General features: G+C 38.1%; 1 protein-coding gene across 1 annotated transcript in view; it reads right to left on the reverse strand.

Moving 5' to 3' along the window:
* Positions 1–7,545, reverse strand: part of TNKS2 (tankyrase, TRF1-interacting ankyrin-related ADP-ribose polymerase 2) — a gene marked incomplete at its 5' end in the record, with an annotated part of 44,678 nt that extends 37,133 nt beyond the window's left edge. The window contains 6 exons of the mRNA XM_015558024.1: positions 3,217–3,283; positions 3,998–4,092; positions 4,456–4,531; positions 4,696–4,732; positions 6,219–6,314; positions 7,311–7,545. Coding sequence (XP_015413510.1) covers positions 3,217–3,283; positions 3,998–4,092; positions 4,456–4,531; positions 4,696–4,732; positions 6,219–6,314; positions 7,311–7,545 — 606 coding nt within the window. The remainder of the gene's footprint in view (positions 1–3,216; positions 3,284–3,997; positions 4,093–4,455; positions 4,532–4,695; positions 4,733–6,218; positions 6,315–7,310) is intronic.
* Positions 7,546–14,956: the final 7,411 nt, after the last annotated feature.

Raw genomic sequence — 14,956 nt, forward strand, 5'->3', positions numbered from 1 at the left:
TTATTGCTGAAATTTTTCATCTACTATATTTTCAGATCAGTTAACTGCAGGTAACTGAAACTGCAGAGAAATGAAACTGTAGATAGGTTCAGGGGAGATAGGGGGACTAATGTAGTTTGATGTGTTTTGAGAAATGTACATATTCATGATATCCATCACCCAATTCAAGATCTAAGACACTCACAGCTAAAGAAAAGAATTGGGGAAGGAGGGGAGAAAAAAAGACACTTTCATTATCCCAGAATGTTCCCTCATGCTTCTTTATGGACAATTCCCGCCCCCATTCTGACTCTTAGCACATATTAGATTTACCTGTTCTTAAATTTCATAAAAATGGAATAACCCAGTGTGTACTTTGAGTCGTTTTTTTCACACACAATGTTTCTGAGATTCATTCATGTTGTCGTATCAATAATTCATTTTCATTGCTGAGTAGTGGCATTCCATTGTACAAAATATACCATAATGTCATCCTGTCGATGGCATTTGGACTATTTCTAGTTTTTGACTATTATGAATAAGCTGTTATGAACATTTATGTACAAGTCTCTTTATGGATACATTATTCTTTTGCAAATACCCCTAGAAATGGAATTGCTGGGTCATATGGTAGATATGTTTAGTTTTATTAAAATGTGCCAAATACTTGGAATGTCTGAGTTCCAGTGCTCCATTGCCTTTTTAACATTGGTATTTTAATTTAGCCATTTCCAACTATTAGAGTTGGATGGACCACAGAAGTCATTCTAGTTTAATCTCTCATCAAACACAAAATCCCTTCCACACTTACCTGTAGAAGGTGAACCAGCTACCCAATCTTAGTACTTTTAATTCCTGGAAACTAATTCTCAACTAACATAACTTTTATACTTAATAGATAACTTCTGTTGTTAAAAAGTTCTCTTTTACATTAAGTTAATTATGTACTTTAAACTTTGATCTATTGGTCTTTGGAACAAAAGAGATCAATATTCTTTGCAATATTTGAAGGCAATTCTTTATGGTTTTCTTTTCCAATCTAAACACTTTCAGCTCCTTCACTCATGGTTTCTAGACTTCCTATCACCTTTGTGGCCCTCAACTAAATAGACTTCAGTTTTAAAAATTCACTTAAAAATATTATGAGCCTAGAATGATAGATTCTCAATCGGTTTGACTGCACAAGTACAATGCATCTGTTAGGACATTTGCTCCTGATACTATACTTCTACTACTGGCATAAAATTATGTTAGCTTTTCAAGCAGTCACATCACAATCTGTATGCATCATGGTCATGAAAAGCAGTCTACTGCATGTTTGCTGTTAAATGCCATCATGTGCTAGCCCAGTGGTCGGCAAACTCATTAGTCAACAGAGCCAAATATCAACAGTACAATGATTGAAATTTCTTTTGAGAGCCAAATTTTTTAAACTTAAACTATATAGGTAGGTACACTGTTATTAACTTAAGGTACTCATAAGCTGGCCTTTGCTAAAAACGTCCTCAATCTGATTGAGGTACGTTCGCTGAGGTCGACCCCTTCCAACTCTCACATCCACACTCATCTTGTACACTTGTTTCAGATAGACGAGTGTGGATGGGAGTTGGAAGGGGTCGACCTCAACCAACGTACCTCAAAACAATGTACCTCCCCCCGCGCTGTGTATCCCGCAGCCGTCGCCCGACCTACTGACAACCCCCACTTCTTCTAACGCCACTTCTTCAAAATAGATTCGCCCAGGCTGAGAACTGACTTCTGCACATGGGCCACAAAGTTTCAATCGCACTGTACGTGCGCGCCCGCACGTGGTATTTTGTGGAAGAGCCACACTCAAGGGGCCAAAGAGCCGCATGTGGCTCACGAGCCGTGGTTTGCTGACCACTGCACTGCGCTGGCCAGACTTGTCAGCAAGGATTGCTTACTGACTGCGTTGCCCAGGACTTCCACCTGTATTCCGTCTGTCTACTTGCTTTCTCCTGATTGTCCTGAACTTGAGCACTCTGTAACTGCTTGTACCCTCGCCTCTTCTAACCTCCTCTATCTATATGTATAACCTCTAGTCACTTCCCACACTTATTTAGTAAACACTACATCTTAGAAAAACACCATTCAATTGTCTTTTTATAAAAGTCTCATTGCAGTCTGTCTGATGTTTCACTCTCATCCATAACATTCCAAATACCCTGCTGTATTCAAGATTCAGTTTTACAATAAGCAAAAGCATTACTGCTATGAATGTATATAATATTACAGCCACATAATAAATTTTAAAAGGCTTATGACTATTCAGAGTATCTAAACATTATAACAAAGTTGTTTCTGTGGGAAAATGTACTCTGTGGTAGTACATGCTCCAAAGGAAGCATAGAGGCATTGGAAACAAATGTCTTCTTTCCGTTCCTATGACAGCTGCTGATATAGAATGAGGGAACGTATTCAAGGGGCAGAGTGAGTGCAGAGTGAGAGAAGTCTAGAGAGAGTGGTCAAATACATACATAGAGACTAGGGGACAAAAAAATGTTGGGGTATGCGTAACATCCTTGGATCCACTCTAAGGAGAATATATATCTTCTATTCTCATCCAATAGGGAGCAAAATAAGGACTCTCTTGCCAGTCCCAGGAACCTGCTTGTTAAACAACAGCCACCCAGCATATTGGAAGAAGTAAAGCTATCCAAGCAAACCTGTTCCAACTCAAAGTACAACTGGGCAAGTCTTGCAAATGTAAATTGTAGTTTTAATATATGACTGACTAAAAATTGCTCTGGTATTTTTAAGAGTTTTGAAATTTCACTTTAGCTACAAATTATAGAATCACGAAATCTGCTATTCGTAAGATGGTAGTGCTACTTTAAAAATCTTAAGGAATCTCAAAAATCTCAAGCAGTCAGATGCTGACCTATCAACCATCTACACCAGAGGTCCTCAAACTTTTTAAACAGGGGGCCAGTTCACTGTCCCTCAGACATTCCACACATGCGCACTGCGGGCCCGGGACTAGTAGGCTCCTAAGCAGGACAGGCAGCGACGGCAAAAACACCCAGCGGGCCGGATAAATGTTTTCGGCGGGCCCCATGTGGCACGCGGGCTGTAGTTTGAGGACCCCTGATCTACACTTTGTAATAATTATAAATACTTCTATATCCACTAAGCACCAAAAACATACAGAAAAACAGATACACTAGGTATTTAAAATAACTTATATAATTATAAGAAAAGTACAACAGAACTAACCTTGACCAGAAGTTCAGTTACTTCATAATGACCATAAGAACAGGCATTGTGTAAAGGCACCAGATCACTACAATATGAGAAGGGGGAAAGCCTGTTATTAGAGATTCCCAAGACTTAGTTAATTTAATTTAAATTTACAGTCAGACTTAAATAGCAAATTGCTTATGTGACCTTATAATAAAAATGTACAAAATTTAATAACATCCATTTGAACCCTAAGTCCTAGCAATTCTAATTCCCAAGTCTCTTTCAATACATTTCATCATCCCTCCCCCCGCCACTGCACTGCCATTGTCTTGGTTTGGGCCTTTACTATTTCTCCCTGTACTACTGAAATAATCCCCACTTCAATTTGTCCTTGAAGCTATAGCCAGATTTTTTCAAAAGTAACCCGATGTAGTTACTTCTTGTTTTAAGTCCTTTACTGGTTCTTCCTTGCTTTCAAAAGACTGTTCCAACTACTCAGCCTAGCATACAATGATCTGATGATCTCTATCTTACCCTTCTATAACAGTATACCAAACGCTGAATGCCTCTACACCTCACACTTACTAGGGAACTTGTATTGTCAGATATCTTTTCATGCCCCCTAAAGTGTAGTGTAAGCCTGAGTGGTTGCCTTAATGTTTTATAATTCCCTATGCCCTCAGATATATCTGAATATCATAAAAGCTCAATACATGTTTATGCTGTTTAGTAAAACATGATTTTTATAAGGTCACAGAAATTACTATAAGGATAGTAATATTTAAGAAATCCTAATTTTTGTTCAAATACTTACCCTTTATCTTTAGCATGGACATCAGCTCCATGTTGCAGTAACAGCTGTACAATCTTTACTCTATTGTATCCTGCTGCCAAATGCAATGGAGTTGACTGAAATATCAGAAAAATTAATGAAATTCAAATACTGGCTGAAAAAAAGGTGTGAAAAGCTAAAAAAAATAAAACCAAAATCCAAAAAAAAGCCCTTTAACTTTATTGTCTAAATAGTCATCAATTTGGTTTTAAAAAAATCCAACACATATACTGAAGTTATAGTACAAAAGTTTATAAATTCATTATTGCAAATAGGAACTAAATATTTATTATCAAAAAAGTTTTAGTAAGTTTAAGAATCCAAATTATTGCTTAAAAGAATATATCAGCATTCTCATCAAAAGTTTTAATTTATAATAAGATAAATGTATTATCATGTTACCAGGAGATGAACACAAACTTAGGGGTAAAAGAAAGTACCTTTCTACCATCACTTGCATGGCAGTTGACATTTAATGGTGTGAGCAGAGCCATCATTTTTTCCTCATTGCCACTCCTAACACACAAAAGAAAATTTATTAGCAATTTCTATTTTTTAGCACATCCCATATGAAGACATTTATGTGAACATTTTAAAAAATGCATTCTTTTTTTAGTTTTCTTATTTAAAAAAAACCAAAACATTTAAATGATGAAGATTTCATGGGATATATAACACACCTGGCACTTTCCAAGAGTTCATCTTTCTTATATTCACCTATGAATCAGGGAAAAAACAAACAAAACCAGAAATTAAACATTTCAATTACAAAAGTAACTATAGTTTTATACATAAAGATACTCACTGGATTATATTTAAAGTATATAAATTTGAAAACAAATTTCCAATAAAAGGAAAACGGTTAATCAGTAGAATATTGTACAGTTTAAAAATATTTATATGAAGAACATGGAATACCTTTGTTATAAAAGTGAAAAAAATTCAATGATATATAACAAAGTATCACTGCAACTATAAGAAAACAATATGAACAGAAAAAAGAAAGCCAAGGAGGAAATATACAAAATTTTCAAAAAGTTTGTCTTAGGTGGGAGTTTATGGGTGAACCTTTTTTCTTTTTTCTCATTAAATTATTATAGAAAACCAAAATGCTATTCGCGTAACACACAAAATGCATGTACAACTTCATTCAAAAGCCAATAAAACAAAATCCAATATACCAACATTTAGAAATGACAAGATAATCTATAGCATCACCAACTGAACATAACCATTAACATTCTTGTGAACCCAAAAGATTTTTCAAGACTAAAATTATTTTTATTACAATGCTTTTTTAAATAGTCAGCCTTCCGTATCTGCAGGTTTTGCATCCATGACTTTAACCAATCTCAGACTGAAAATCATATTTTCAATCCACAGCTGGGAATACATGAATTTGGAGAGCCTACAGTATGCATTGATTTGCGCCTTTTTTTAAAAAATGTATTTTATTGGTTTTTTTACAGAGAGGAAGGGAGAGGGATAGAGAGTTAGAAACATCCATGAGAGAGAAACATCGATCAGCCGCCTCCTGCACACTCCCTACTGGGGATGTGCCCGCAACCAAGGTACGTGCCCTTGACTGTAATCGAACCTGGGACCCTTGAGTCCGCAGGCCAATGCTCTATCCACTGAGCCAAACCGGTAAGGGCTGATTTGTGCCTTCTTAAAGAACTTGAACATCCAAAGATATTTGTATCCATGGGAATTAAGGGGCGCTCTGTGGACAATGAGGGCTAACTGTATATATAAATAAAAACAGGATTAAATATATACTTTATGCCTACAGCTTTTATATTTATAATGAATACAAAGAAACCCTTACAATAAATACGGTTTAAATAAACATAATTTAACAAAATGGATAGTGTTTACTGATTTGCTGAAATGAAATCCAAACTGCTGCCCATATTATGAATTGCATATTGGCTACTAGTACAAGGTTTCATTTGAACCTCAAGGTTTTTTTTTAAAAGATAAAAGCAGGGAATTGCATGGAATAGGGAAGAAGGAATACCAGTTTTGCAAAGAAAAAAAAAAACGTTACCTTTCCTAGATAAGAATCAAATGTCAACTGTACAGAAGTAAAAAAAAAATAACAACTGACAGTATTTAAAAACATCTAGTTGAGGTCATTAACCACAGGAAGTTCATTCTTTATATTCTTCCTGGAATACCCAAAGCGAGTACACAAACTTACCAGTCAGCACTGCTTTGGCAGACGGGTCTGCTAAATCCAACGCTGTCCTTCCATCTGTATTTTGGATGGTTGGCTCAGCTCCATGCTGCAAGAGCACTGAAAAATAGCAATACTACTTTTTTCAAGATGGTATTCATGACAATTTGATTTCTGACTCAAGGTTAAAGATATTTCATATCCGAAAAGTGTGGTAAATGTTTTATTTTAAAGATAAGTATAAAATATTTTATTATTTAATGTACTATACACATTTAATGTATTATACATTTTATTATTTAATGTATTACACACATTAATGTCTCCTAAGTTCAGTCAAGTCATACCAGGTTAATAAAAACTCTCAATCAAATAAGCGGCCTTCTCACTTATACTTTTCTGTCAATGATCAAACTGTTGAGCAAAGCCTATCTCATTTGTTAAAGTATTCTAAATAACTGATAATTTTTCCTTCAAATGCTTCTTTATGTATCCTGCCATTTCTATTCTCCTATAATAACCCTAATTCATAACCTCATCATTTCTTATCTGGATTATTCTACAGTTTCCTAGCTAAAATCTCTGATGCCATCCATTCTACCAGCCACCTATCAGATCACTCTTGCTAAAACACACTATTTTCATCACACTGTTGTTCCCTTCCTTAACCGTCTTCATAATATCAAGCTCCTTAACTTGGAATTCAAAGTTCTTTATAAAGATGTCCCTGCCTACCTTTTTAACCTTTCTCCCACTACTTGTTGGAAAGACTGCAGAAAGGAGTGACTGGACTCCAGCCAGCTAACTGCCCTCATTATCCTCGAACAATCCCTGTTCACTGCCATGACTTTATCTGATTCTGTGTGTGTGCTACCTCCCAAGAGAATTCAAATTTCCAGAAAACAGGAATTTTGTCTCTATTCTCTAAAGAGCTTAAGCCCAGTACTATACACAAAATGACACTTAGTAAATAGTGGTTAGTTTAAATTATGAAGTGTTCTTAAGTATTTAAGTTCAGCCTGGCAGAATTTTTGATCATATTAATGAATGAAGTCAGTTAGATTCAGAATGGTTACAAACTATTTCAGGAAAATTCTGGAAAGTAAACAGTCTTACCGATGCAAACATCAATCTTTCCTTTAATTGCAGCTTCATGGAGAGGAGTGTAATTCCAATTATCACGAGCATTTGGATCTGCACCATGTCGCAAAAGGAGAGTGACTACTTCAGCATGACCAAAAGAGCATGCATTGTGAAGAGGAATAAGGCCCCCATCATCACGTGCTTGGACATTTGCACCATTCTGAAGCAAATATTCAACTACATCTTTCCGCCCAAATCCTAAAAGAAAACAAATTATTCATATTTAAGTCCTCCAAAGAAAAATGCATAAATTAGAATTAAGTAGAGTCCATGCTAAAATGTTTCTGGATGGGAAATAATAAAGAGGGATTCAACAATTCAAGAACTCATTGATGAGATAGAGAGACTCAATACTGACACTTATGACAATACTGAAACTGAAGTTTAAGCTGGGTAGAAAGGGTGAAGTGATTATATTTATACTAGAGGCCTGGGGCATGAAATTCGTACATGGGTAGCGAATTCCCTAGGCCTGGCTGGCAATCCAGGACCCCCCACTGGTACTCGCCTTGGCTGGCCTGGGGCCTGCGGGCTGGGGCAGCTCCTGCTTTGGATGTCTGCCCCCTGGTGGTCAGTGCACGTCATAGCAACCGGTCATTATGCCATTCGGTCAATTTACGTATTAGGCTTTTATTATATAGGATAGTTACAAACAGTCCAAGACACAGATAACTTCTACTTCTATAACTTTGTATCAACATGATGTCTGAAACCCCTCTGGAGACTGACAGCAGAGATCAGCATGTTTCAAAGTCACATTGTAAGGACTGTACATGTGAGTGGAGATCATGTTGTTATGCTGAGAGTAGATGAAGAGTCTGAAACTTTGAAGCCACTTGTTGGCATAAAAGGAAATTAGAGGGGGTGAGTATGTAGCTATTTAAAATTTTAAAATCTTCCACTGTTAGTTTAGTGAAACCTTTAGATTCAAGATACTTCCTAAACTCTAATCCCTGATGAAATCCCATTCTTATAGTCTCAAAAATAGTTCAAAGCATCTGTTAAGTACTCATTTCTTGAGGAAAAATAGCTTTGCAGGTTTTTTTTCTAATCATGTTCTTACTGGCCAGGCAGAACATGAATAGGTATATCTTAAAATCAATGCCAACCTGCCGAAACCGGTTTGGCTCAGTGGATAGAGCGTCGGCCTGCGGACTAAAGGGTCCCAGGGTCGATTCCGGTCAAGGGCATGTACCTGGGTTGTGGGCACATCCCCAGTAGGAGATGTGCAGGAGGCAACTGATCGATGTTTCTCTCTCATCAATGTTTCTAACTCTCTATCCCTCTCCCTTCCTCTCTGTAAAAAAATCAATATATTAAAAAAAAATCAATGCCAACCTCCATATCCTAAGGATCTCTGTATAAAGGAATCAGAAACCTAAAGTTAGTAGTCATGGCTGCTCAAGATATATTGTGGTTTACTTTATAATTATGGAAGAGCAGTCATCTTTAAACACTGCTCAATGTCATGTATGAAGATACTGATGAAATCATACACTGTTGAATCTACTATAAAGCACTAACAATGAAACAAAACAGGAATATTTGGAAAGCATACTTGCTGATTAATAAACTGTCACTTAATGGCAGGTAATGTGTCCTGTTTATTTCTGTTCACTGGCCAAGGCCAGAATAGCATATAGGACTTAATAAACATTTGCTTAGTACATGTCTAATATTTTGAAAGAGTAAGCAAATGACCCTGAGAGAATATGGAGCTGATGATTTGTGACCACAAAGAAAAGCAGTCTATTCAATTTCTCTTGTCAAATTTCATCACTACCTAGTGCCATCAGTTTCAGCAGTTCCAGGAACTGCTAACCATGACTATTGTTAACAGTATCATATTTTGCTGCTATACTGGAAACATCCTTTCAACTGAATGGCTTCCATAAAAACTATAAAGTAGTGGAAGTCACTGCTGAGAAACCAACTTAAACTCTCAGAAAATCTTACTGAGAGCTGCCAACTCCCAGTTTTTATAGTCTGAAGACGAGATGGGCCATTGATGATTTAACTGGTCTAATCCTATATAATAAAAGCCTAATATGCAAATTGAACAGTGGAATGACTGGTCGGCGGGGCCTGTGAGAGGGCGGCACCAGGCCAGCCAAGGTGGATGCCAGCGAGCAGGGACAGCAATTAGGAGGCGGTGGCGACCAGCAGCAATGGAGGGGTAATGGGGGGGCAGGGCTGGAGCTGCCCCCCTGGTAGTCAGTGTGCTCCCACAGGGGGAGTGCCACTTAGCCACAGGCCGGGCTGATGGCTGGTGAGTGCAGCAGAGGTGGTGGGAGCCTCTCCTGCCTCTGCGGCAGCACTACGGATGTCTAACTATGGCTTAGGCCTGCTCCCCCCCATCAGTCGGACATCCCCTAAGTGCTCCCAGACTGCGAGGAGCAGGCCGGGCTGAAGGACCCTGCCCCCGCCCCCGAGTGCACGAATTTTCGTGCACTGGGCCTCTAGTATGAAATGATAGTGATGCCTTGACAAGCTAAAGGTAAGCTGGAGTCATATACGGCTTTATCAGAAAAAAAAATAATCAGAAACAGGAAATATCAATAAATGCCATGCAAGAGAGAATGCTCATGTAGTCTGGGAGATTGGATGCATAATCAAGCAGACTTAGGCTCTTGTCAGATTTTTCTGAGGGATGTCATTTTAAACTTACTAATAATTTTAGTTAGCAAAAACCCAGAAAGGTATTTTCCACATATATTTCTTTCGAATGAAAAATACAAAGGAGAAGGTTTTGCCCAGCTCAACTTAGGACAATATACCATCTATCTGATCAGACTAAGAGAAACTTGGAAAAGGGTGCCGTGACCTCTGGGCTGATGAAATTCTAACTATCTAAATGGAGAAGTACGTACTCCAAACTAGTTCTGAATGAAGTCAATCGCCTACCTCTAAGTCCAGCAAGAGCTGAGGAAAAAAGTGTAGCTCAAATCTTGATAATATACTGGGGAGATCTGCTAAGTCAAGAAAGATTCTGAATTCTTAAATATACTGGTGTTTATTTGATACTAGAGGCCCGGTGCATGAAATTCGTGCATGGGTAGGGTCCCTAGGCCTGGTCAGTGATCAGGACTGATCTGTAGGGCAACTGGTGGGGGGATCGGGGGTCCCCCCGCTGGCACCCAACTTGGCCGGCTGGCACCCAACTTAGCCGGCTAGCACCGCCCACTCGCTGCCCCCTGCTTTGGCTGGCCTGGGGCCTGCGGACAGCTCCTGCATTGAACATCTGCCCCCTGGTGGTCAGTGCACATAATAGCAACAAGTCGTTGGATTTGAATATTAGGCTTTTATTATAGAGGATTTGGGTTTTTTACTGATGTAGGATTTTATTCACTCTCCCTCTCCCCCCAAAGCAAAAAAGCAATTTTGGAAACAATAATGTCTAATTCTAGTCCTAGGTAAGGAATGTGGGTACATTTTATGAATCTCCCATAATTATGATGTTGGCCTATAGACAAAAGAAAAAAATACTATTGAAACCTACTGGATGTCTTTAAAAGTACCACTATGAGAAAGGATATGAACAGCAAGTATAAAAGCTATTATATCTTTGATAGCTGAGTTGTTAAAACCTTCAGTTGGGGCAATCATTCCACTTTGTTATACCAGTCAGCGTCTAACCTGTTGGTCCAACTGTCCGTCCTATGCAGAAATCCTTTCTACAACATCTCTGAAAGATGCCAACCCCACCAATTCTATAGCTAAACAGATAGTTAAAGGGAGTGTGGCTCCCTGCAACCTTCCATCTACTGGTACTTGTTTTGACTGTTGAAGCTATACAACTCATATCCATTTACTTTTCTACTGGAATGTTTTAAATATATGTGAAGAGAGTAACACTGTCTGACCTTAGTCTTCTTTCAGCTCTAGAATAAGTAACTCTAGTTTTCATCTGTTGCTTCTATAATAAATTCCAGAGGCTTTAATCCCACTTCCCTTCTCTGAATAATAATAATAAAAATCCTTCTTATATGCAATCCGCACAATTGAATACAATAATTGAGGTTCAGTCTGACTGGTCCAATGTAGAGTTGAGTAGCATACTACAAATACAGAACAGTAACATAACACACTACAAATACAAAACAAGTGTTACTTTGCTTATCTAGAACTCTACAATGCAAGCTCTTTTCCAACTTGTCATTCTTCTAATATATATGTATATAGGGCTTAATAAACATTTGCTTAGTGCTGTTTAATATTTTGATATGTATATCATCTTCTGCCACCATCTCTATATCTAAAATTCTTGAACCTGATAAATGGTTTTACACATTTCTCTACTGAATGATACCACGCTCCACACTTCCCAAAATATTTAAAATTCTCAAACCATTGAATTCTATTTTACCTGCCCCAATTCTAAGATTCTAGAGAATGCTATGTATTTCTTTGGCTATGATGGACAATAAGATGACTTTCTCCCAAAGTTTCTGTCCCTCTTCTAAACAAATTCAGAGAAGCAATCACCTTTACTGAAATCTGCTCTTTTCTAGGGGATTACACTGTCAAGCATTTCAGATGCTACTGTTTTTAGCAAAATTAAAGTTGCAGCCTCTCTCCACCAACTTGCCTCTACAAGTTTTGCAACATGTCACAAAAATTCACTCATATCCTCTGTATGAGGGATGGAGTGTGGGGGTAGGGAGAGGATAAGGAGGGAAGGGAGCTGTCAGTGGCGGGACTGAAGAGGAAACAATTTTTCTTATAAAAATGACTTCTTAAAGCATACTTATCTACAAGGATTGTAATCCAGTTCAATAAAAAAATACACCTAATAGAAAAAGTTTGTTTATGTTGATTGCGTTTTTCATTAACAGAACTCCTTTGGGGATGGCAACTGATTATTCTTTTAACTAAATGTTTTAGATGAAAAGACAATTTTTTCTGAAACTGTTCTATCCATTTTCCTTGGTCTGCACAGACTTATTCCTGTTCCTTGGACATCAGAAAAAGACAAAAACACGCTCCCCTCCCCCCCGCAGTAAAACCTCCAAACTTTAATTGGCTAAAAAAACTGTTTTCCTCCATTGCTCTCTCTGTAATGTACAAACCGAAGAAAGAGCTTGGTCAGGCAGCTACATAGTCTCACCACCTACGTTGAGTTTCCAATGGCATGTTTAGATGCACATTAACATGACTGATAACTCACCATCCGGGATATACAATGTATTCTCCATATAGTAAGAGAAAATGCAGCTAGATGCATTTATTTAAAAATTGAGAAAACAAGTTCTCTCCCATCATCTAATAATTTAGATCAAATTTACAAAGCTAATTTAAAAGTTGCTTTTTTTGTGATGTGGCATTTGCAACTTCTAAATAATTTTGGGAAGGACTTTAAATTTAATTTTTTTTTAAAAAATTAACATTTTTCAATTATAGTTGAACTACAATATATTTTTATTTGTACAACATAGTGATTAGACATTTATATATGGAGTTATATGCCTGCTTTTTAAAAAATATATAATTTTATTGATTTCAGAGAGGGAGGTAGAGGGAGAGAGATTGAAACATCAATAAGAGAGGATTATTGATTGGTTGCCTCCTGCATGCCCCCCACTGGGGATCAAGCCTAGAACCTAGACATGTGCCCTTGACCCGAATCGAACCTGGGACCCTTCAGTCTGCAGGCTGAAGCTCTATCCTCTGAGCCAAACTGGCTAGAGCTATGCCTGGTTTTAAATTCAGGACTTTAAAGCTCTGGTATATGTAGACCATTAGCAATTTTTATTGTATTATTTTCTTTTCATACCTTAAATTCTTAACTGTATAATCTGTACCTGATAATATGGAAAATTGTGAGGGGTGGGCTTGTTCTCAAAATAAGTTTTCCATTTCAGTCTCAACAAACCACAATAAACCTATGTAGAAAGTACTTTGAAATGTTGGGACAGACTGAGGGTGGAATGGTTTGGGGGGGGGGGGACCACACACAAAATCAATAAGAAGCTAATCCCATAATCTTAAACCTCTAAATATTCCTATTTTCAGATATGAACTCATTAACACATCAAATTCTTGAAAGGTAGCAACTAAGATCTTCCTTGGTTATTTTTATCCCACATATCAAGTGAACAGAATCTAAGTAACACTACCCTTTGAATCACATATCAGTTGGTTATGACAGTTTGTCAAATCAGTTGTTTAAATGTTGAATATATGGTCAAAGAGGACAATCCAAATTAGCTGAGCAAAGGCAGCACCGAACACCAAAATTTTAGGCAAAATGGCTAAACAGCTTACATTTGACTTGAGCATTCTTAATCCCTTCTGCTGCCCACAGGCTGTTTCTAGTTCTCTCACCAACAACCCCTCAAACCTTCTATCTTTAAAAAGGCTCCCCATTGGGAACTCAACAAAGTTGTAATTGATCAAGAAAGCATACCTCCTAATAATATTTATGTTTTAAAACCGGTACAGGTTAAAGCAAACAAATTTTTGTTGGTAGTAAAAGGTCTGTGAACAAGGAAATCTTTCTTATGCTCCTTCTTTGCGCATCATTCCTATTCCAAAAGAGGAGAGTGCTTTAAAATATATCCTTCTGTTTCTTAAAAAACTATTTTAGCCTGTCCTGATAGCTCCCAATACGACAAGGCTGCAGGTTCCATCCCGGGTCAGGGCACATACAAGCATCAACCAATGAATGCATAAATAAGTAAACAACAAATCGATAATTTCTCTCTCTCAAATCAATAAAAAAGTTATTTTAAGCAATCAAGTAATACATCAAATAAAACACCAGGATTATCAGAAGTATGAAACCCTAATCCCATTTTCAATGATAAGAACTGGGGTAGTCTTGATCTTTCCTAAAAGTGAAAAGTATAGAAATAAGCTGAGTGTCTCACTTCTAGTTCTTTTAAATTCTTCAATGAAATGTAATATGCTTATATCATCAAGTGAACCTAGTCAATACTAAAAGTCAGACAATATAAATCTCAGAATGAAGCAAGATCAGTCCCAATGTAACTCTAGATCCAAGCTAAAGTATCTGCACCATCCTTCCTCTCTTCCTACTACTTTTCCACCCCAAGGATGCGTGTGCGTGTGTGTGTGTGTGTGTGTGTGTGTGAGCGTGTGTGGCAGAGACCACCATACCGATCTAGCCTAAATCAGAGCTCAGTTCTCCCGATTTTGACCATTTCCAGCACTTGTCTCTCCAGAAACTTGCTAATGATCCCTAGATAAACCCATTCAGGCAAATGTGTCCATGGCCCACTAAGCGACTCCTTCTAAATTACATCTTTGCATTTTACAAAGGCCTTTAACACCTTAACCAAAGGACTGGTGAGAATCACAGTGGAATTTGCAAGGAGGACAGATTTTGGAGGCCTTTGAGATTACAAGGTCTACCACGTCCCCGCTTTCTTGCGCGCAGAGGCCTTCTAGGGGAGCAAGACCGGAAGTTGATCCAAGTATTGAAGATACAAAACAAAGCCACAAAAAAACACACCTTGAGCGCGGCACGCTCCGTGCAGCCCCTTCCCCAATCTCCCCAAGGCCCCCTGGATGAGAAGGAGAAGCCCAGGCCCGGAGGGCCAGCGGGGAAAGGCGGGCAGAGGAGCCCGCGAGCCCGGCGCGCAGGTGGGGTTTGGCGC

Source organism: Myotis davidii, unplaced genomic scaffold (assembly GCF_000327345.1).
Source record: "Myotis davidii unplaced genomic scaffold, ASM32734v1 scaffold271, whole genome shotgun sequence".
NCBI lineage: Eukaryota > Metazoa > Chordata > Mammalia > Chiroptera > Vespertilionidae > Myotis > Myotis davidii.